Raw genomic sequence first — 25,360 nt, forward strand, 5'->3', positions numbered from 1 at the left:
ACACCCAATAACTGGCTTTCCGAGCCGGGGGGGGGGGGGTGCAATTTGATCTCGTTGGAGCCTACCATCCACGCAAACCCTAGAGTCATCGTCTCAATTGCAATCTAAAGTTCATCCAACCCAAATTCTTTATTTGCTTCCAGAATTCTAATTTGCGTTATTTTATTTTGGCAAACTTATCAGTTACGATACGGAAGTCAATTGTCTGCCCAATTCACGTTCAATATAATAACCTCTTTCGTTCATTACTGCTGGAACTTGTTCAGTATGATTATGCTATGAACCACTTCACATCTTAGTCCAAACCTTTCTAATTTACTTTTTGTTCTTCCATTATACTAGTGAGGTTGCTTTTATTTGGTTTTCCGTGTGTCTTTCAACTAAAGAAAGCTTTAAACGGCTGTAAACAAATCTATTCCTTTTGTATCACGTGTCTTTGGTAAAGGGGGATTAAGATCCGATTTCCACCAAATCGAACCCATTCGATATTTTTGTGTGATAAATAAAGAATCCCCTAAGTAAGAGTCTTTTTTCATATCAAAAAATATCAATAATCCAGGAAGTAAAGGTTCGAAAAGTTAAAAAATCCGGGATCTTCGAGATATAAATACATATTGAAAGTTTCATCAAAATCGGATGAAATTTGTTACCTCTAGTGGGGTAACAACAAAATTTGAAATGTGGACGTATAAAAACCCCAGCTCAAATGAATTTCTTCAGTAATACATCCAGAGGCCCATGCGGATATTTGCTTTATATTGTTTGCGAGAGAGAGACTAGAGAGAGAGAGAGAGAGAGGAGACTAGAGAGAGAGAGGAGACTAGAGAGAGAGAGAGAGAGAGAGAGGAGACTAGAGAGAGAGAGAGAGAGAGAGGGGAGACTAGAGAGAGAGAGAGAGGAGACTAGAGAGAGAGAGAGAGAGAGGAGACTAGAGAGAGAGAGAGACTAGAGAGAGAGAGAGGAGACTAGAGAGAGAGGAGACTAGAGAGAGAGAGAGAGAGAGAGAGGGGAGACTAGAGAGAGAGAGAGAGAGAGAGGAGACTAGAGAGAGAGAGAGAGGAGACTAGAGAGAGAGAGAGAGAGAGAGAGAGACTAGAGAGAGAGAGAGGAGACTAGAGAGAGAGAGAGAGAGAGAGGAGACTAGAGAGAGAGAGAGAGAGAGAGGGGAGACTAGAGAGAGAGAGAGAGAGAGGGGAGACTAGAGAGAGAGAGAGAGGAGACTAGAGAGAGAGAGAGAGAGAGAGAGGAGACTAGAGAGAGAGAGAGAGACTAGAGAGAGAGAGAGGAGACTAGAGAGAGAGAGAGAGGAGACTAGAGAGAGAGAGAGAGAGAGAGGGGAGACTAGAGAGAGAGAGAGAGAGGATACTAGAGAGAGAGAGAGAGAGAGAGAGGAGACTAGAGAGAGAGAGAGGGAGAGGGACTAGAGAGAGAGAGAGGAGACTAGAGAGAGAGAGGAGACTAGAGAGAGAGAGAGAGAGAGAGAGAGGAGACTAGAGAGAGAGAGAGAGGAGACTAGAGAGAGAGAGAGAGAGAGAGAGACTAGAGAGAGAGAGAGGAGACTAGAGAGAGAGGAGACTAGAGAGAGAGAGAGAGAGAGAGAGAGAGGGGGGAGACTAGAGAGAGAGAGAGATTGAGATTTAACGTCTACTCGACACAAATTAGGTCATTTCGGGACTAACATATGATTCAATTTTATTTCAATAATTCGCTTGCGCGTAGGGGTCTTCAGCAATGGGAGGAAACCGGAGGACCTGGAGAAAACCCACCTGGTTGGAAGGCGACCCTACTTCATGTTACGTATAACCGAGGATTCGAAACCACGCCAGTTGACTCAATGACAGACCGTATGATACAGCGCGCACGTGCTCACCATTCGGCCATCCAACCCCTCGTTATATTTGTGTTTTCCATCTCAATAGTAAATCGTCTTTGAGAATATTTTTTATTGTGCTCGTGTTGGTTTGTGTGTCCATTACAGCATTAATCGAACTTATTCAAAACAGAATGTGGTTTACTTACAATACTTTGGCTCTATGGTTTTGTTTGCCATTGTATAAACTGCTGTCAATAATTATACACTTGTATATACAGAGACAATCTATCGCCAGGGCTAAGTTTCTGAAACGAAGGGAACAGATTTAGCCAAATAAATGTTATGGTTTAAGGGGAATGAAATATCGATACTGGAAAGCCGCGAGGTCGAGGTCAATATATATTGAGAAATTCGGGCTCAAATCGCTTTACGCCTTGGCTTTAGCTTAATTCGCATCTGAACAAGTTATGTATAATCAATTATGTACGGTGGGATCTATCCATGAATATATGATCAAGTTTATGTTTATAAATGACTAAATTCGTGTTTTCTAATTAAGCCAAGCGCAATAAAGATGAACTGTTAAAAAGGATTAATTTTAAGAGACACTACTACTACTGTTCTAGATAAGCGTACAGTTTATTCAAGACTGTTAAAATTAGATCGTCTGCACGTGGTATTTACCGGGCGGTACACAACAGTTTGTTTGTCCTACCGACCTAATAAGTAGTAGCCTTTTATTACTATCAGCAGAAACTACTATTTCAGCAAGATTGGAAGTTCAGCATACATAACCCCAGTCAGTTGGGTACCAGTCAAAAACGACTGAAAATATCACCTAAATCGTCAAATAGAAATAATAGGCCTAGTCTAGGCTAGCAGACACAGCAGTTAATTTATTTGTTGACTTGTCGTTTTGCCTTTTTTCTCAGAGTTGTCTCCCCCATGTATGCGCAGTAGGGGTACTCGTTTTTTTCCGTTATTGCTATAACCCAGGCTCCGCTACAACCGTAATCATTAACCTACTTTTTGCCAATTAAAGATATAGCAAATTTTAAAACTTACTTCGGACACAAAATTTTCCATAATATTGGAAATTAAAAATACGAATTAGAATTGAATATTGTAAATATGGGATTTTATTTTCTTCCTAATACTAATCAAATTAGTATATAATATGATAATTTAAAGATGCCTTCCCGTGTACAAACTGTGGGATTTGATGGTATATTTGGACTAAAGCATATTCAAACTAATTTATCTATCAAAGCGTGTTTCAAATCCCTGTCAAAATGTCCCGAAATGACCTAGTTTGTGTCGAGTGGACGTTAAACCCCATATCTCTCTCTCTCAAAATATTTCAATTGTTAGAAATTAAGCAGTCTTGTTTATCACGTGACTTTTCTTTCGTAACACACGGCCAAGCTGAGGAAAGGGTTATTTTCAATCTGTAGTTGTATCCAAATAGCCTACAAACAATATCGAAGCCAAAGTAAATCCAGCGATTATTCGCTTCATACCGTACTTCTTTTTTCACCTTTTTAATCGCGAGCCTGTTGTTCGTTTAAGAAATGAAATGAGTTCGGGTTTAACGTCCTACTTTTCTGCCCCGACTATAGGCCTATAAATGAAGACTTGTCATGAATCAGGACAACGAGATCCAGAAATGTGACCGCTCGTTCAGGAATCCGTTTACAGGCGGTAGATGCACTTCGTTCGATATAACTTTGTGGGTTGTCATACCAAGCCCAGCAGTGCTGCATAGTCTGATAGCTATTTTAACGCTACAATTGATACAGTCTTAGGCTCGATCCTTACGCAAGTTCAAATAGGTTCAAACGCACAATTATTGTCAACACATATCATTACAGTTTGTATTGAAATAAGTAATTCTATCACATAGTGAAGACTGGACCACTAAAATAGTTACCGAACAATTTTTCTTTGTGGTAATGCGTTCTACATTTTCAAAGCGATGTTTCTTATAATGAATGTGAAAGCCGCCATGACACCGGCTAGTTAAATTAAGTTCGTTAGGCGACAAATTTCGCATTGCAGTTGGGTTTAATATCATATAATTGTGCCTTAAGGCTTCACCTTTATTTCAATAGGAATTGGTTTATTATATGTTAAGCTATGTGCAGTACAGTTTTGGGCCAGTTTATGTGTAAATTAAGGCAGCTATAGGCCAGTAACCTTTTCGTAGTCATTTATGACTAATAAACTTGCGCAAAGGAACTCCGTAACACGAGCCACTACTGTGGCTGGAGTGGAATCATTTCTAAGAGTCTGACTGCTTTCCCAGGTCTTTTTTCGGCCGGATTCCTTTCCTGGGGTACACTGTTTTAAATATTGATCATTATAAACATACATGCCTATATGCAAGAGCTAAATCTGCCTAGGCTTATTGCAGCTCTTTCTTTAAGCCTGAAATGTTATCTCAATTATTAATTAGACATTGATTAATTTATCCAGACCATAATCAACTCTCGATGTCATCGCAATAGCCTGCGATATTTACTGGATTAGAATCCGATCTGCTGCTCAACGGTCAACGCTCTCTAGCTGATGATTAAATTTTAAAAACTGGATAATCCAGTGATTACGTTTCTAGTGTAAGGAAAGATTTGTAATATAAGAATCTTCAATGAAAAAAATGGAATTAAACAGTTAGAAGGTTTAATGGATCCATGTGATTTAAAGCGTCGACACATGGATCCAAAATTTTCACAGTCTACAACAGAATACAATACAGAACAGCTGTATTCATCCGCCAAAAAAAATAGTACCTAAAATTCATGTACATTATATAGGTTTAAACGTCAAATGAGGTCAAATGAATAGAGACGTCTTTAATATATACTAAATATTCGTATCATCCCAAATCCCAACAGTGAGAAAAAGAAAAATCTAAGTAATGGCAATCTAATTAACATAAAATTTACGACATAATCGATTCTTCAATGTTTTGATGGTGATCATGAAGAAAATACATCTGTTCTCAGGAATCCGATAAGATTTTCAAAAAAAAGATCACTAGAATTATAGATTGTTGTTCCACAAAGTCGAAAGGTATGTTAGATTTTTCATTCAGTCAAGTTAGAGCGAGTTTATTGCCGTCCTTTGAGCTCCAAACCCGATAGAAATGAAGGCGGAAGTGGCCATAATAGTTTTAGAGATCACTACGTGATGGCGCTCCTGCGTCGCAACAAACGGGGCTGATTTGTCGAGACTATTTTTTTTATCGAACCGACTTTAGTAATGATGATCGAGACTAGGTCTAAAATTCAATCGCGAAATCTCGATTCAGAGTTGGTCAATTTGACTGAAATTGTCAACAAATTCTATTTACATTATCTAGTTTTTAACTATATAGTGAGAGCTGTCAGCTCCTTATATAATCTCCTATAATGTATCTTTAACTGCCTTCTGGATAATTAAAGAAATTTGACAAAAACATTCCTGCCTATAGTTCCTTTAGGAACTGTCTCTTATTTGTAATAAGCTTAGGAACTATCCTGTCTACTAATCAGCAACAGGGTGTGTCAGAGCGCCTTAAGTGTTGCAAGGAAGTGTGTGTTATAGATATGGATTATCTACAAATTATATCTAAAATTTAAATGATTTTATTAAAAAATAACTGAAAACATTATTATAGATAATATTGGAATTGACCAAAAATAAGCTCTTGTTGGTTCTTGTAGGTCTAATCAAACTAAACACTGCGGGGATCTGGTCGGTTAGAAGTAGAACCCCACCCACTTCAGTGCCAATAACTAAACACTTCACCAAGTGAAATAGTGCGTTTAAATGTTGATTTCCTTTAAGAGTTTTGGATCAGTTTGAAATATCCACCATCTATTTCAAGACAACTGAAATGTATCTAATAATTTATTGATTATCGCTTTATCCATGGGCTAAATTATACTTTAGTTAAAATGTATTTCGATTTACGTATTGCGATAAAGATATATAATATATAAGAGCTATATCAAGTTTTAGAGTTGTTTCATATTCAAGGTGCACAACTCTTCAAGTTATCGAATCAACTACAATTTTATGAGAACAAATTAAAATTGTAGCGGTTGTGTTCAAGGACGTTAATCTCTATTCTATGGAATCTTACATTAGATCTTAATGGGTGTAAATGTACAGAGTGTATATAAAGTGATTTACACATTTTTGTCAAAATGTTACTGTAATTTCTAATTATACTCTGTGAAATATGCTAACAGTCCAAATTGAACCGCAGTCGTTTCCGCCTTTAGTCCTTTCTATAGGGTTATTTTCTTTATTATTAATTCGTAGATCAACTATTCTTAATTACTTCTGGGATATGTTACCTTTGTTTAATTACAAATGGCGCTCTAAACCATTATATCAAAGAAGTACGTTGCGTCTCTTGGATCCCTATTTTTGACAACTGCATAAGGCATTAATTTTACACGAAAATAACCCGTGAAATCATTTACCAGGTTTTGTTGGTCACCAGCCTCATTGTAGACTTTCCGATTCATCTCTCAAACGGCTGATACAATAGGTTTTCCATTCAATACTGTGCATATGTGGCAGGTTTCGGTGGACGAGACACACGAATATGCCATTTTCAAGCTGATGGGAATGGACTTGTGCACTCAGATTGAGTATTGCATTTTGGGAGATATCGACTGAGAAGTGAGGCATTGAGTTTATCATGTAGACGCAACACTTCCCATTCATAATTTCAAGCTATGCCCAAGCGGGGATGTTGGATTCTGTAATGTAGCATAATGTAGGAATGATAGTTATCTCTTGACCTTTTGCCATAAACTATTTCTCCCCCCCCCCCCCCCATTGCTTAATTAGCCAACGCAGAAGTTACCCATCGTAGAAATCGGGTCAAGGCATTCACCTGGTCAACACCCAACACAGATTTGAATATTCTAGCTCAATAAGTTATTGTCCCAGCTTTCTTAAAGATACGGGTCATAACAGCTTCCGGAAATCTAGGTTCACTGCAGAGGTCTAATAATATTCTGGTCCCATGACCCATTTATATTTTCAAATATTGTTCTATTGAGAGATATCCTGCACCAAAATAAATCTTGCAACAATTTTCAATTTACATTTGTACGAATATATATATTGTTATAAATAAACACATTTGTACAAGAATTAACATGAAATTTACATACCATAACATTTTTGTGCACACTGTATGGCTAGTTTTTATATGTTTCATGGCCAACAACTTAAAACTTTTGGTCTGTTCAAATTGTTTATTTTTTATTTCATCATATAAAATAACAACAAAAAAATCTTTCAATCAAAGGAAACCTTACATCTGCTATTTCAACAGTTTGATAAAATACTTGTGCAGATGTCTGGTATTTGCTTGAATACATTGTCCGTTTGGCTACATCCCTGTGCCAGACGTTAGTTTCGAGAAAATGCTACATTCTTTTTCAATAATAGTAACTTATTATAAGGTATGCATTAAACATACAATATGCAACTAGGTAAATCTACCTATTGCAAGTCTTTTTTTAGGTCTGAAATGTTACATAAACTATTAGACATTTATTAACATGAAAAGACCTTAATCAACTCTCGGGCCATCTTATGTGTCAGATTTTCATTTGAATTCGATCTGCTGCTCAAAGCTTGATGATTTAATCCAAAGATAGGTTGCCAGGCAACGAAACATACGTCCGCAACAGCTAAATCGTCCGGTCAGTCAGCAAGAGATGTCACATATTTTTACTTTTTTCGGTAATGAAACATTTATAATACACTAAAATCTGACTACGAGTAACAACTCATTAAGTAATTATCAGAAAATCATTAGAATTTGTTTGGTTTTTATAAAGTTCTGCCCCATGCTAAGGTTTAGTGTACGAAACTTTTAATATCATGGATTTAGCTGTTCAAGTCATAAAAATTCATTGAAAATCAATATACTTGTTCGTCTCAAGATCTTAAACTCTGTGTATCAATCTGAAGTCAATAGGATTCTTCGTCTCATGACCTCAAACACTGTGTATAAATTTAAAGTCAATCGGATATTAACTTTAGCCTTTAGAGCATCCACAAGAATTTTTGATGGAATCAAGGGCCATAACTCGGGCAGTAATTATCGAAAATCTCTGAAAATGAATAGACTTTCTTCGTCTCATGACCTTAAACACTGTGTATAAAACACTAAAAATCAATAGGCATCTTTAACACTGTATAAATTTGAAGTCATTCGGATATTAACTTTAGCCTCTTGAGCATCTACAAGCAATTGTGGACGGCGGGAACGACGGAAGGGGGGGCTACGATAATATACGGCCACATTTCAATGTGGGCGTATTAAAATGGATAACCAAGACTGTTTTTTTAATATCAACTCGAGTAATGATGATCAAGGCTAGCCAAAAATTCAATCGCTAATATCTTGGTTCAGAGTGGAGCAATTTAACTGAAATTATTAGCACATACCCTTTACATTGTCTAGTTTTTAAATATTATAATAAGAACAGCTAGCTCTTTATCTAATCTTCCATAATGACCCTTTAATAATGTGAATGTCAATAAGAAGCAGAAATACTGTAGCACTATATCTAGAGAAATGTCTGCGTCAGCCACCTCCATTTCCAGGTTCTCAAAAAATAAAATGATAAATTTGTGGTATAACAATGTCTGTTCTGAACATTTACTTGTTTAGTATAGCCATTAACAGTGATCAATTGAGTGAAAATGGTGAATTGATGAACACAGTGATTGACATATAAATGAAATGATCTGTTGTAAAACTAGTTTATATACACACTTTCAGTTTCATCAAAATTGGTCTAGCATACATTCCTCATTCTGTATATAACATCATTAACAATGTCTCCTGTAGACAATATATCATTAACAATGTCTTCTCAAAATGCATCCTCTAAAAATTCAGTTTCACTGAATGGCAACAAATTTCCAAAAGGCACCATTCTGTTTTCCTCCTCATTATATATACAATATAAAGTATGATCTATATAAATGCCATATGTCTATTGTTGGTTTTAAATATTTCTAAAATTAATCAGAATCTTTTATCTTCTTTTTCTTTTTTTTCTTCTTTTCACTGCCGTCGCCATGACCATTAGGAGAACCTGGAAATATAATCGTAAGTTTTAACCGCTCCATAAAAGAAAAAAAAAAACATGGATCAGAATATATACCAGCCATGAAATTATTTCTCAGACAAATGCCTCAACACATCATTTTTATCATCGTGATGTATTACCAGATAAAAACTACCCAGAATACAACAGTAGATAAATATGACTCGTCATGTACATTATCATCATTGAAATATTCAGCACTGATGTTTCATCAAATAAGAGAAGACTACAAGAATACTCAAATATGTCAATTATTAAGACTATAAGAATACTCCAGTAAATTCATTTGAATTGTGATATAGTCATGTTGTAAACACGGTTTATGAGAAAGGCTCCGGAAACAAAAAGGACGGACGGACAGACCCAATTTCAATATCCCACCCTAACTTTGTTCGTTGCAGGATAATATTCATGTTATAAGCACACGTAGGGTACCATGTAAATAAACAATAAACATAGTAATATATTTATGTATATTAGTAACATTGATGCTTTATAAATTGTAATAATATAACCTATAGTTACCAATAGATTCTTGTGATATATTCATTGAATCATCAGTCGATTGCTTCTTCTTTTTCTTCTTTACAGGTTCTAAAAGATAGAAATAAGCTTAAAAAGTTAGTGGAAATAAGCTTAAAAAGTTAGTGGAAATAAGCTTTAAACGTTAGTGGATGGTTTAAGATATCCACTGCTTGTGAGGTAATCCTGGCTGTCTGTTTTACGAACCCTGGTTGTGACAATCTTTATTTCGTTAAATATATAAGAACTAAATTTATGGAGTCCCAATCGGTTGCTATGGTTATCATTCAATGATTCTATAACACCTACCATCTTCAGTTTCTTCTTTTACTTTAGACGGAGTGTTATTTTCTTCATCTTTCATTTTACGTTTCTTAGCAACTGGTTCTATGGTTGAATCTGCTAATGAATCATATGTTCTTATTTGACTGAAAGAGAAAAAATGTCATTAATACAATTATGAATGAAAACAAATCTACAGTGCCGGACTGGGTCCACCTGTTCCAGACAGGTGGGCCTAAGCCCATTTAAAAAAAGTGGGCCTAAGCCTATAAAGAAACAAGAAAAAAAGAGAAAGAAAAAAGAAAAGAGAAAGAAAGGGGAGGGGGGTGGAAGAAAAAAAAGGAAGGAAGAAGAGGACAGGACACAGGACAGGAGAAAGAAAAGATAGGACAAAAATGACTGACAAACACAAAAAAAGAAGTGTAGATTCTCAAATTCATCTAATGATAGTGCTCTTAGGTCATTCTGTTATCTAATTGTATCAGGAAATCAAAAATTTGCCTCCTTCTGCTTTGGTCTGAAATGCTTGGAAAATGGGTTTGGGGTCACCAATTTTCAAAATTTTCTCCAGACCCCCATCGGACGCTTGCGTGTCTTTGGCGCGCTAGTGACGCGCCTTTGGCGGTTACTTGTGTGGGCCTTGGTCAATGACCTGACAGGTGGGCCAAAGGCACTGACTATACTAAATAGAATAAGGTTAGACCCAGAAATGTTTCTCAGACAAATGCCTCAACACATCATTTTTATCATCGTGATGTAATACCAGATAAAAACTACCCAGAATACAACAGTAGATAAATATGACTCGTCATGTACATTATCATCATAGGAACAGTTTCAAATAACTTTTCAATGTAAATTATTAACATGACAAAACTATGATCAACGAGACAGCCTTGATTGTCAAGCATTGTTGCTATGGTAATAAACAATCTACACTACCTCTCCAGTCTAACTTTGCTCAGAATGAAGTCATTTGAATGACACTTTCAATATACAGTAGAATATGTAGAATAGATACTAGTTGATCGTGACGGTACTTTTAGTTTATTCAATCAGTATTAAATAACGTTTTGTTACGTGTGAAAACATTGAACAGGATTTGTCAAAACAAGATTAATTAAGGGGACTTGCTAGTTGAAAACATACTTTTGACTATAACTTTTGATTGAGTAAAGATAACTAAATGAAATTTGGACAGCTTATTAGGGTTATACCGACTAACCTACAATGAGTACAAGCTAATAATATTACATGTTGTAAAATCCTCACCCTCTACCCGGACGTTTGTGGCTGGTTATCAATCTATGCGTGTAAATTTAGTTTTTACATATTCGTAAGTCAATGATTCATGCAGCAATGAACTTTTTTTAACAGATAACCCTGGGTTAATGTTATTTTCTCAGTTCTTTATCTAAATCTTACATAATGTTCAATCACCACCACCATCTATAATACACTGTATTTTAAAATATTGGTTTAACATTTTACATGCACGCCAGTGTGTACACGGGACCTCGTTTTATGTCATGACCCTCCTTCCTGCACCACTGGCAAAGGAGGGAAACCCTGCTGGAAAATCCCTGAATGAACAGAAAATGGAGGGATGCTAGTTGGGTAAACAAGCCTCGTGACATGGGTAATGTAAATATAACATATTAAAACCATAGAGGTCAACTATCTGTCCAAACCTTTATATCAGTGTTAGGAGCGGGCAGAAACCAGGAGGACCCAGAGAAAACCCACAAGGTCAGACAGTTGACACAAAAACTCCCTGTTATGTTGAAGTGGGGACCTGACTCAATGACCTTGTGATTTCTTAAGCACACGTTAAAACCACCTAACCTCAAACTTTAAGGAAACAAAAGAATCCTATATAAGATTGGGAAGGGATTGGGTTTTGTTTTTTTGATTTTTATAAGGAGGATAATATCTGAACAAATAAAGGGCTATAAATATTAAGTTATTAATTTAGTAACAAAACACATTTCTCAGAAAAATGCCCTCAAAACATTTTTTATGATGGTGATGTTATACCAGAATAAAAAAGTTGATAAATATGACTCGTGATGTTAACGTGCAACACAGTATTTTATACTAATTCTATCAATTGTAAAATAAACAATCAATCTATGTTCTAGTTTGGTGTATTTACCTTTTATTTTCATATTTATCCCACTTGGCTTTGGCTTTACCAGTACCACTTATTCTCTTTGACTGGAAAAAAACATGTTATTCTAAAATTACATCGACCAAAAACAAAACAATTATTCTACACTCAAAAATCATTGTTATATACATTCTTGACAAAAGCCCCAGTGTTATTCAAATTATAATATAATATAAACAAGATTTAATTACAAAATTTCTGCTCTGCATTGCATTGATACAAATGGGAAATAACTATGTAATCCAATCCCATATTTTTTCTGTATTGAACCAATCAAGTGAAAGGAAATGAAATAAAGCGTGGTTTAATATCACAGAGGTATTATAATCGCAATATCTTTCTTTAAGATAACTGACCTTTAAATTAAGTTTAAATTCATTCTGTATGTGACAATCATTGGCTCGAAACCAGACTAACCAGATCAATTACTAAATGCCAATACACTTTCTCGGCCAATGTAGGGATCGAAACAAAGAAACTCCAGGTTAGCGAGCTAATGCCTTACAGTCACCATGACTCCCTAAATATATAACCAACCTAGACTAGTAAGATGAATCATAACGTACCTTTCCTTCTTCTAGGGCTTTCAATCTTAATTCTAATTTCGCTCGATGTTCTAACCCTAGATCAGCGTTAGTGTCTTCACCAAGGGCATCAACTCTGATAGCTAACGAAGTTTTTGATGCTAACATACGAGATATCTAGAAAATAAAATTCATCAATTATGATTGACTGACAAATGTGTAATTTAGTAGTAATGTACAGCTCACGATCAAACTATTGACAACAGCACTCTAGTACAAAGATGGAATCCAATTCACAATTACATAAATAACCTCCAGTCAATCCCACCCTCCAAAATAAAAATAAATCTATTTTACCTTTCCCTTTAATTTGGTTGAGGAATGTCCTACTAAAGAAGCGTGATAAATCAAACCATATTTGGGCGTATCTTTTTTAGTTTTTAAAGCACGAAACAAAGCTTTTTCTGCTCCTAAAATCTGTACAGTGGATGATGGATGTTTAGCTAAATTCATCAATGAACCTAAAATATAATTTATAAATTAACTCATTTCATATGGAAAATTATTAGTGTGTTGGGTAGTAATTACAGATTTGTATGTTTTATGATTAAAATATACAACTTATCCAGTATTTATTTTCAACTTTGATATTATATTTACAAGTATTACTTTAAATGAAAAGAGAACCTAATGACACCGCTAATTGTATAGAGAGATATGGGTTTTATTTCATTATATAATAGCAGAACTGTCTCAGAGGTAGTGACGAAATATTGTTAACATCATGTGATATCAGATAACAATAATTATAGAATGCATCATTGACAGTTCAGCATATACTACTAAAACAACAATTACCCACCTACAAATAATGGTAATATCTAACTGGTTTTTATCTCTAAATCTCCAAAATACAGAATAATTAACTACTGACTGAGCTTCATGTTGTATAACCCAGCAAATGATAATGACACATTTTAGCAAAAGTTGCCCTGCTACGTTCGTAATGAAAAGCAATTCATGTATCTTAGAAATAATTTAGATGATTGCACGACTTCATTCTACGTAGAACAAATTGGTAAATGAAACCATGCGCATCTATTTGCTATTCTTGTTTCACTCATCTCCCACATCCGCAGAGTATGGGGATAGGGGTATACCCCCACCCCTCCCCCAAAACATGTACATACCAAACATGGCAGTTTGTAATCATGAAGTACCCCAAAAATGGTATAAGGTACCATTTGCGGTAGGCCTACTAGTACTCCCATTTTAGTAAACTTTTAGCATCAAAATATCTTTTCTGGGAATTTTGGGAGGTTCACTCCCTTTTTTATAAATTGACTGATGTTTTACCTGCATGTGCAATAAGTCTTGCTCCAACTAATTCTCCTACTAATACAGTAACATTAGGTGCTATGGCAACCATTCTATTTTTTAAATAATCATATAATTGATTTCTATATTCTGTTATATCTATTACCTGTAATAAACAAGACCAAATAAAATAAAATATTCTAATATTACCTTCTGAACTAACATGTCTGTAAAAATGTAGAGTTTATCAGATGTGGTTTAAGTTAAAGGTGATTTTTAATTAATTTTTTTGAATTTAAGAAGTTTCCTACTACTCCATTAATATTTTATTGTTGCCGTGATCATATAATATATATTCAAACTAAAACCCTATAACCTATATATTTCAATCTTCTAATTCTACCTGGTCACACAAATATATTATATTTTCAAGATCTTCTTCAGATATTTCTGTTCCCATGGATATTTCTGCAGCATCTTTGACCTCCTGTTCGACCTCTTCAGGTAGAATGTCAGAGAAATCTGTGGTAGCAGCCGTTGTTCTATCACCTGTTTATAAATACAGGTATGATAAATATCATCAGAGGGAACAGGAGGCAGGTCTAACTTTATTTTAATTAATTAAAATCGCCATATTGAAATGGGTTTACCATCTTTGTATCCCTAATAAGTACTTTTAACATTGTCTTGCTATCAATAAAATGTAAATTAAAATTAATATTTTAGTGGTTGGAGTTGACAATGTCTATAAAAGTAATAAGAAAAACAAAACCCAAATCACTAACTTAAAAAGTAAATAACAGCAAATCTTTAAAGTCTTACCCATCAGTTTGACAGATTTAGCATAGGCTAAATTATCTGTTATTAATTTACCAAGTTCAGGAAAATGCCAACCATACCATTCCCTTGCTCTCATTGTATAGTTATTTAATTCTTTATCTAAATCATCTAATAAAGCTACAAAAAAAACCATGTAAAATAGTTTGGATTACATAGAAACAGATACAGTGTTGAAGACACAACAAGCACAATGGGGCTATTTTCAGAAATACTCAAAGTAAAACAAACTACTTTTAACATTACGACCTAAATTCACAATTCGGTGGGAAATATTGTGCAGTTCCATTGATTTGGTCAGGTTTAGTTAGGGTTAAGCAAATCATGTAGTCAAATTCTTATCATAGGATGATAAGTTTAATCTGAAAACTTTTTGAAAATGTGTTAACTTATATTTGGTATGTTGAGATTTTAGTTGTACATATGAAACTGTCTCAGAGGTAGTGACGAAAACTAGATTTCATCACAGTGTACCAGTTAATAGCATGAATACATCATTGACAGTCTGTTTTAAACGGTGAAATAAATAGAATATCACTTACATATAGCTTGTACTATCATGGTGTCAACCTTATCAGGACTAAACTTTAACTTATACCGAGATAAACTGAAATACAAAAAAATATATTGTCTGTATACAGATGTTTATCATGTGTAAGAAAAGGTTATTTGTCAAAGGATCATTTAAGATATTTTTGTACATAAAGTATTATTTTCCTTCTAAAACAATTACACACAGATCATTTCAATTCAAGATGGGAATTGGGCCTTTCAAAATTCATAAATATTTTGTTCACACATGCTAGACATTCCGATGTATGTGAGCTACTTTTGACAACTCCAGTAGCTGGTTAACATCAAGTGTGACCTACCTGTGAGACATGACAACAACTCTAGTAGCTGGTTAACATCAAGTGTGACCTACCTGTGAGCTAACCCTAGAGACATGGCCATTATCCCTTTCTGAGGTAACCCTGTTATTAAACTTTCCATCTGACTTCGAATACATCTCATCAATTCATGGATGGCAGAGTTTGATACACATGGTAGTTCATATTTATCCTAAAAAAAAAAAAATCAAATCTAACATTAAAGATGATCTCCCGCGTACAAACTGTTTGATTTCACGATATACTTGGACTAAAAACATATTGAAAATAATCTATCAAAAATTTGCTTCAATCCTCCCTCAAAACTTTGTATTTGCCGGCGATACCTATAGCTGTAAATAAACTGTTGTTGGAAGCCATGTCTGTCACCTTAACTTCATATTCATTTACCATAGATATTGAGACCTAAGTAAATTCTTAATTATTTTCTGTCAACTTCTGTTTCAGCCTTTTAATTACAGAGTCTTTTGTATGTTGACACCCCTCAATGTTCTCAAAACCGCCTAACCATTTGATCAAGAAATAACAGCTCCCTCAGTCAAGCTAGCACTCAATAAGCTGGCAGACAAGATTTGGGTTGCCACTTAGTGATACCCTGACATTTTTGCCGAGTGCTTGCCCCATGGGTGTTTTGCGGGTAATCCAGCATTTTTCTAGTAAAATTTTCCATACTTTTATTGGAAATAACCACCCAATTTGCAATTGTTAACTTATACCAACTCTTCCCGAAAGCAAATCCATTTTGTTATATTAGTTTAGAAACACAAAACAAGATGAAAATTATATTTAGTCATGTATTGATGGGATTACCTTTATAATATTTCCTAATTTAGCATCTGATACAGCCAACTCTTCCTGGGCATCTGATGCAACAAGTTTCTTCATTACTTTCTTTAATGTTTTACTCATCTTTCCTTCCACAGCAGCCGTGGCAGCTAAAAACAAATTAATATATACTCAGCCAAATTAAAAACTTGACACTGATGAATTTCAAATTTTTTTTTCTGGTAAGTCAAACAAATTTTTAAGTGTTTCTAACGATAGTAAGTAGTAAGAAGCCTTTAATTTCATAAAATTGTAAAGTCATGTGGATCACGTGACTTTTGAGCATATAAAGATGAAAAACCTGAAAAACACGTGCAAACACAAACTCGTGAGGTCAATAGATGCAAGTTTGCTTAAACTGAACACGCACACGTAACTTGAACAGGAAAAACAAATTAAAATTGTTATTTTCATTTTTGTTAGAAAATGCTGCGCCTTTTAAATGTAGAACGTCTACGTGCTATAGGTAGGCTCTATGCTGGTCAGTCTGTGGTCACTGTTGCAAGAGCCTTTAATTGTTCACACCAGACAATAATTAATCTTAGAATGCGAGTGCTTCAAACTGGAACTATTGCCGACCGCCCAAGGGCGGGAGCACCACGTGTGACGTCACTCCAGGAAGATCAAGCAATACCATTACGTCATCTTAGAAACAGATTTGTCACTGCAACCTCCACAAGTAGAGAGATGTTTGGTGGAAGGGTAACTGCACAAACTGTTCGAAATCGCTTGCAGGCTGCTGGTCTTCAAGCTCGGAGGCCCTATAATGGACCAATATTGACACCTCTTCATCGCCGTAACCGACTTGTGTGGGCCACAAGACATAAGATTTACTCAAAGACAGTGGAATTCGGTTGTCTTTAGTTACGAACCTCGATTCACTTTGAGATTTGCCGATGGCAGGGTCAGAGTGTACTGCAGACGAGGTGAACGTTACGCTCAAGTATGCGTCAGAGAAGTTGATCGATTTGGTTGCGGCAGCCGGTGTCCAAGTCCTGGATTGGCCGTTGCTTAGCCCCAACCTTAATCCTATTGAACACATCTGGGACGAACTTGGTCGATGTGTTCGTCAGCAAGTGAATCCACCACTGACGTTGCATGACCTTCAACATGCTCTTGCTGAGCAGTGGCGACGTTTTCCTCGGGTAGTGTTCGGAGATCCATGAGAAGACGTTGTGTGGCAGTACGAGACGCTTGGAGGCCACAACCGTTACTAAACACATTATTCCGATTGTTCTCCAAGTCTGAATTTCATTTTGGGGGGTACTGTGACATCATGAATGTTATCAATGTCAAGGGTTTTCGGCGAGACATATTCTTGCTTTCTGTTGATGTCAAGGTCGTCTGTGCACAACATACACTAAAATAGTTGCCTTAAACCAAATATTAAAAATCTAGTCCCAAAAATCCCGAGTGTCAAGTTTTTAATTTGGCTGAGTATATAAACATCACATGTCAACATTCAATATACTAGCAAATAAAAACAGATCGACAAGCCACAATATTCATATACTCTTCAAACAAAGTAGGGGATATTGAAATGCAAATACCTATGCAGGTTGTGATATAAATAGTCATGGACATTTGACATGCTTCGAGAGTATGTTCACAGATGAAGAACTTATCACCCCACCAGAACCACTGAGCTGTACATGAGACACGTAATAGCGACATAAACGTGGGAGGGGTTCATTGTCAAATTTGACACTTCAAGGAAGGGTTGATGAAAACTGCCGCGTGCTGGTTTATCTATCCATGTTTGCTTTCCTATTGGTTCTTGCATAAGATTTACTGTTTAATAGCAGATTTTTGCTTTAGTGTGTTACGTTTAATTTGATCGGTAGACGTGTTCAATGTCAATATCAACCGACAACACTGCAAGAAGAGTGGGTCAGATTGCCCCAAATCGTGACTGGACGGTTGATTAGGAGCATGCCACGACGAATTACTGAGGATTGATTCTAGCAACTACTCATCATTAAGACAAAAATCAAAAACGTCCATTTTCACTTTTGACAATGTATCTCTTTGCGATTGAAATGGGGCCGTCAGATAAGCCGCCCATATGAACTGTTTATGTTCATGTGTAGGCAATTGGCCTGTTATTAACATACACTGGTTACCTCTTATAAAAACAGCAGTGCATTTCCACAGTTTTGTATCGTTTGTGAATATCCCCTACTATTTTTGTTTGTGAATATCCCCTACTATTTTTGTTTGTGAATATCCCCTACTATTTTTGTTTGTGAATATCCCCTACTATTTTTGTATCGTTTGTGAATATCCCCTACTATTTTGGAAGGGTATATAATTCAATCCATTTCAATATGTAAAGCTTCAATGTTAATTACTGAGTTTCAAAGTTTACCTGACAAAGCCTCTGTCATGTCTTCAAACTTCTGAAAATGTTTCAACTTCACTCTAAAATGATAATAGAATATTGTTAACTATATGTACTATTAATATCTTCAAAATGTACTTGAAAACAAATCGGTTTAACTATTTCATCTAATTAATAAAAACTACAGTACTCCTTCAATAGAAGTGACATGAAATCAAGTTATTCATTTTTTAATTTCCAACAGCCCTGCATCACAATCAACACTTACACTGTCAATGGCCATCTCTGCCAATTATCATTTAAATGGGTTATCAATAACAGGGCTATCTGTGCCAAGAGTAGTAATAAACTAACTACAATACTGAAGAATTCGCTTTTTATGTTCATTTTGCAGAAATTCTTCTTGGATTATAAAATGCCTTCTATTTGAACTTTTTCTTGTTGGTATTATTAAAAGACAGTTTGCCGAACAAAGAATCATACGTCCACAGCAGCTATGTCGTCTGTACAGTCAACAAACGTTGCATATTTTTTCTTTTGTCAATAATGAAAAATTTACATTACACTCAAATCTGATTAAGTAATTATCAGAAACCATTAGAATTTGTTTGGCTTCTAGTTCTTACCCGTGCTAATGTTTAGTATACAAAATATTTAATAGCATAGATTTTGCTTTCAAATTAGTAAAAAACAATATTGTATGTTTGTCTCAAGACCTTAAACCATGTATAAATTTAATCGAATAACTGGCCTATAGAGCATCTACAAGATTTCTGGAAGTGATCAAGGGCTTTAACTCTGGCAGTAATTATCAGAAATCCTTGCAAATATATAACCAACTTCGTCTCATGACTTTAATCACTGTGTAAAAATCTAAAGTCAAACGGATATCAACTTTACCCTCTAGAACATCCACAAGATATTTCAAAGTGATCACGGGTAATTATTAGAAATCATTGAAAATCAATAGGCTTCTTCGTCTCATGACCTTAAACACTGTATAAATTTAAATTCAAATTCAATCGGATATTAACTTTAGCCTCCAGAGCAGGGATGTGAAACATGCAGCACACTAAGGGTTTAAATGCGTCCTGTGGAACAAATTTCAACAAACTGACATGTTGATAATTCTTAGAAACTAGCTGTGGAAATCATTTATTATTCTTTCTGGTTTCAGTAAAACTCATGATTTCTGTACTGTTTGTCATAGATATCTAAGTTGTATACACGAAAACTTTGTGTATAAATTTGTAACGATTTTAGTCAAATAAATCAATAACATCATTATTTTTTGTATATGTTCAGCCCAATTGATATAAGATTTTAGATCATGTGGCTCCTGAATCTGAATAAGTTTGACACCCCTGCTCTAGAGCATCCACAAGCAATTGTAGACACCGACCGACGCAACAGCAATTTCCATCAGGGTGTATAAAAAGAGTAGCCAGATTTGTTAGAGTTTATAAAAACGTATCTTCTTTGTATTGGTGAAAGTCATTATCAACTCGTTTATGATGCAATGGATTGGAACGGAAAGCTCAACTGAACATCTGGTTTGATAATTACTGAAGATTTAGTCTAGATTAAAGTGTTTTTTACAGATAACTTTTAATAAAATAGACTAAATATGTGCAATTATGCTAATTTAAAAAGTTTCTTTATTGGTGGGAAAAAAAATATATGGTATGAATATAAATAAAAATCTGGTGGATCAAAAATGTAACCCAGGGTAAGAACTGATTACAACATATCTATAAAAATATTACCTTCAATAGTCCCAATCAAAATGGCCTGCTACTTTTTCAAAAATAACTCATGTCTACTTACATCTTACTGGCTTTTCCTGGACTCTCAAAATCATCATACAAATTTTCTGCTTTCTGCAACTTTTTTTCATTTAACAGCTGAAAATTAGTAGATAAATAGGTAAGCTTTGAAACTAGCCCCATACACATCTGGTCTGTCATGGCATCATTAGAATCTTTCCATCCAACTGTCAACAATTGTTTGTGAACATGACAGAGGTTAGCTATCAAACTTGGATAGCATTGTTGATTTTTTTAGGACTTTATTCCAGATACATGTATCATATTTCTTGGGAGGCATAAAAGACCTTTACCAATCTGCTCAACATAACTTTTCTTTTCAACCAAAACATGACAGTGCTCAAACGGGGCGACCTCACCATCCCCCAAAACTGTAAAATCTATGTCAACAAGAAGCAGCATTGCAATAATAGTGAAGATCAAGAAGAATCCTGAAGTTTATGGGTTCCCGAACCTTATCAAACCATGCATCCATGTTGCGTGGCATGTAAGGCAGTTGCTAGCCAGCCGAATGGTAGACGTACGTTAATGACTTATCGCTTGTGCCTACTATTTTATTGTAATAAAGTAATGCTATGGCATCTGTGGGCGGATTCGGATTTCCTTGTGTCAAGCTTTCAGCTAGAATATAACATCTCACCAGCACCTAGGGCTGTACGATATTCTCGATATAGTCATTTATTGCGATATGGTATTTTCAGACCCAACTACGATATCATGTGGCCAAAAATCGTCGATATAGTGGTTTATCGAATATCGCCAAAAACTTCAAATATCGAAAAAAATTATCATAAAAATATATAATAAATACACTATACAGCAGTGGAAATTAGCCGACGGCAATAAACTATAATAAAGCTAATGTTTTGAGAACCGTTAAATGTTAAAAACACTTGCGCAGTGTCCGCAGCCGTTTTTCACTGCATCGTGTATGCGCTACTTTTACTTTGTTTTTAGTCGACAATAAATTGTCAGTTGTTACTACATGTAAAGCTTAGGCCTACTAAACGCCTGAAATTTCCCACTACTGCGGCTAATTACCAGGCTATAAATATGTTGTCATTTTTAAAAAACGAATATTTTTAGAAAACTCTACGAAACCTAATTTCTGAAAGCAAGAATAAAACGATCTATAAATAGATTACTGTCACTGTTAGGCCAGGAATATCGCAGCCAATCGAATGCTTGAATGGAAGATAGTCCGGATCATTTAGTACATGTATTTGTTAAACTGTTTGAACTTACAATACAAGACTTGAAGACCGCATCTACTTAATTCCGCTACATGTGGTATTTGAGAATTTTCTTAAACAAGGTCACAAGCAGACGCTTTTTAAACATCAGCATAGCAAATGACATTATTAAATATCGCGATATTTAACTATATCGTTGAAAAAAATGCCAATATCGATATTGTCCCTTTTTGCAATATCGTACAGCCCTACCAACACCTCTAGTCATTGAGTCTAGCAAGATTTACCCAAATCGACCGTTATTTCAACTCATCATATTCTAATAATTCATATTCATTATTAATAATGTACCATTCTTTATGCCAAATTGTTATTTTTAATTTAAAATAGTAACGTTTCATTGTGTCAAAATGCTCCTCAATGTCAAAATGTGATTTCCAAGCAAGTTTGGAAGTTGTAACCAAGAGATGTAACTTGTGTGTTAAAATTTACACGGGATCACTTGCTTGGAAATCGCATTTGTAGCTTAACCAAGGGCTTAAAACTTAATACGCAACCCCTTTCCGGTAACATAATTTAATATGGGATACCCTACCTGTTCCGTAGAGGGCAAGGTGTCAGCCAAAAGGCAACACTTCCCTGAACAGAACACGGGCCTTTGGATCAGTGATTGGACCAGTTTCTGGCTTTCTGGTATAAGCTTGCAGTACTGTCAATTTGCAAGTAGGGGAACTGTGCTGTAAAGACATCCCAGGTCAGCTTACACTGGCCAAGCAATTATACTACAAATTTTCAAGCGAACGTGATCAGAAAACATAATCTACTGTTGGATGATCCAAACATACATCTATGAAAATACTTGCAATCTGAATAGCGTATGATGAATATCAAAATGATTTACAGATATCATAAATAATGGACATTAAAGAGGCTAAATCGCAAATATTTGGCACCTAGAAATTGACACAAATGGGTCGCAACACATAATGTAATATGAATGTATAAACTTCAATTTACATTCAATCGTTTCCATTTTTACTCTAATTTCAAATCGGTTGTGTTCGGCGAAATACGCCAGAAGTTTCAATCGAATGGCAATCTCTAGCATCAGGTTATTCCAGTCTATACCGATAGTATTTATTGTGCATGTTCTCCAGATATGAGCTTTCCGTTAGACATGACTTTTTTTCCCCCCAGCTTACCTAAATTTTGTTTCGTCATATATGGCCGAGTTATGTAAATTTGTGCGTTACCCTATATTTCAATGGCTTCTGCCAAGCCGTTTAGCAGAAGACGTATTTTTAACAGCATGTTGTGTTGCACATACATGTACTGACACTAGCGAGGTAAACAAAGTGTTATTTTCTCACTAAAATGTTCCTTTACATTGTTCGGGCATTCAGAGACTGACACATGTCTGTTTAGCGGTAAAATGTTGCCCAGTAAAATTGACTGGGGCCGATACTTTTTCAACAAGGATTCAATGGGCCAGTTCCTGAAGATACATGGCACATGGCGAGTGTAATGAGACCTTGTCCTCAGTCCTGTAGCCAGGCTGTAGGATAGGATACAAAAATGACCATTGTAACATGCTTAAGGGTGAATCTCGTGTTTTGATTGGTCGATTAGACACTGTCTATTGGACAACAACACCCCTCTAAATTAGAAAAATCACTGCGTATTAATATTATGCGTACTACTTTAATGGCGATAACCACAATGGAGACAATCAATTTTGATCTCGGTACATTAGATGAAATATTTGGAGATATGCCCAAAGATGAACTTGAAACGCCAACCCCCTTGTCAGGTAACAGCTACAAACAACAAAATATTCAAAAATCTATTACAGAAACATAAATTTTGTTTCAAAAACTACTTTTAAAAAAATAAAGTGAGAATTTCGGGGTTTTTTTGTATGTCTATACTCATACGGCTACTATAGCAACCAGACGATAAGCGAGCCAAATCTAACATGAGCAGCCAGTTACCCCGCTACGTCACGACGTTTTCATTACGTCAAAATTGATTTCTTTGGTTTTTACGTCACTAAAACCGATTTGCAGTAAGACGAATTTTGAAGTTTACACAATAAAATAAGTTCTTTAAAAATTCTAAAAAATAGCATGTTACAATGTCGATAAACACCTCCTGTTTCGCACTTAGAGGGGTGTTATTGTCCAATAACGCGTCTTGGGTCCTAATGATCTCAGGACATGTCTATTGGACAATAACACCCCTCTAAATGCGAAACAGGAGATGGGGTTTCAGGTCACGTGACTTTAACGTGAAATTGGACAGCCGGTGGCTGAAATATAGCCCACTTCAATCTACGATTCTGAATTACTATTTTATGTAAATGCATTACTAGCAATTGTATTGCAATAGTTTAATATCAATCTCAATATCTGCAAACATTCAGGCTAAAAAAATTATCGAAATGTAAGCGAAATTACCGTTTGTTTACACGAGACGCTCACGGGAAAATACTGATCTGACGTCACGCGGCCTGAGATTTTCCATTGCTACGACTCACTTCATTGGTGAATCCGCACCTTAGTTACCGGCGGATTTTGATATAGAACCAATCAAACGATAGATAACATTTTTATGGTTATTATGGTTGTTGATACCACGTGATCGGACAAGTAGACCTGTAGAAAATGGGATTTATCTGTTTTGACGACTGAAAATTGCCAAATTTCGACTAAATATAAAAAAACTTTCTTGAGGTATCATCCAGATTATAAATATTTGACATTATCATTCAAATTATTACGATTTTAATAAATTTTAGCTGACAATAACGTGCGGATTTCAGTTTTAAAATTGGTACTAGCGATTCTAAAGGGAAAATACCGCTTTACGCTTATGACGTCACCCAAATATGACTGAAAAGCACTTATTTTGGTGCCATGACACGCATTGACTGGTATAGAGCATTTTGATTACATTATTGACTTCGATCTCGGATTTTAAAATTCCATAACTTTGGATCTAATTAGAATATTTTGATGAAATAAAAAAATTGGGTAGCATTTTATGTATTTTGACCTGAAACTTTGACCTGAAACCCTAAACAGGAGGTGTTTATCTCCTAATTGATTGACATCATGAACATCATGTATATCATGATCATCATGTACCTCATTATATTGAGAGGTGTATAGTATGCTCTGTGGGTATGATAATCACTAAATAACGATTCTGACCACATTCCGATTATGGCATGGACTCTCGAATACTAGAAACCGAATAACCCGTATTATCAACTTACAGAGCACGTGTTGTTCAGACACCACACAGAACCCAAATATTTTCAGGTAAGATATGATGACGCAATTCTTAACAACCAAAAACTATAAACCTAGTACATTATATTTTGTTTTTATCATTTGGGAGTTGTTTTGTTATACCTTAAACACGGCATAACCCGCCGCTGTTTCAAATAACACCAACATGTTTACAACTCAGCTCCAAAACCTCGTGGCTTTTAATAAACATTATACGCATGCGCAAATTGGTAGGGAATAAAAATACAGTCCATAATAAGAAGCGAAGCGCAAAATTAAAATTAGATCAAACTATCACCATTCAAATATATATTGATAATCCCCGGAAATCCTTTAAAAATCAACAGTAGGGTTTATTTTTAATGCATGTTAATAAATTGAATATCAAATTTTATGA

The 25,360-nt window shown here is 35.3% G+C and overlaps 2 protein-coding genes and 2 non-coding genes across 4 annotated transcripts in view; all 4 read right to left on the reverse strand.

Moving 5' to 3' along the window:
* The window catches only part of LOC126807759 (mutS protein homolog 4), a 32,325-nt gene extending 25,647 nt beyond the window's left edge, over positions 1–6,678 (reverse strand). Inside the window, exon 1 of the mRNA XM_056103309.1 lies at positions 6,675–6,678. Coding sequence (XP_055959284.1) covers positions 6,675–6,678 — 4 coding nt within the window. The remainder of the gene's footprint in view (positions 1–6,674) is intronic.
* Positions 6,679–7,057: 379 nt separating this feature from the next.
* Positions 7,058–25,180, reverse strand: LOC126832533 (nucleolar protein 58). The gene is made up of 15 exons (XM_050563354.2): positions 25,087–25,180; positions 20,479–20,555; positions 18,679–18,731; positions 16,296–16,420; positions 15,521–15,657; positions 15,138–15,202; positions 14,581–14,715; positions 14,162–14,307; positions 13,798–13,924; positions 12,799–12,962; positions 12,484–12,618; positions 11,903–11,964; positions 9,775–9,893; positions 9,469–9,537; positions 7,058–8,931 (listed from the first exon to the last, which is right to left on the reverse strand). The coding sequence occupies exons 1-15, from the start codon at positions 25,129–25,131 to the stop codon at positions 8,858–8,860; spliced, it is 1,533 nt and encodes a 510-aa protein (XP_050419311.1). The 5' UTR covers positions 25,132–25,180; the 3' UTR covers positions 7,058–8,857.
* LOC126808338 (small nucleolar RNA SNORD70) lies at positions 13,183–13,276 on the reverse strand. The gene has a single exon (XR_007674580.1). It is a non-coding gene; the product is annotated as a small nucleolar RNA SNORD70 (small nucleolar RNA).
* On the reverse strand, positions 15,018–15,106 carry LOC126808339 (small nucleolar RNA SNORD70). The gene has a single exon (XR_007674581.1). It is a non-coding gene; the product is annotated as a small nucleolar RNA SNORD70 (small nucleolar RNA).
* Positions 25,181–25,360: the final 180 nt, after the last annotated feature.

The sequence above is a fragment of the Patella vulgata genome, chromosome 9, assembly GCF_932274485.2.
Source record: "Patella vulgata chromosome 9, xgPatVulg1.2, whole genome shotgun sequence".
NCBI lineage: Eukaryota > Metazoa > Mollusca > Gastropoda > Patellidae > Patella > Patella vulgata.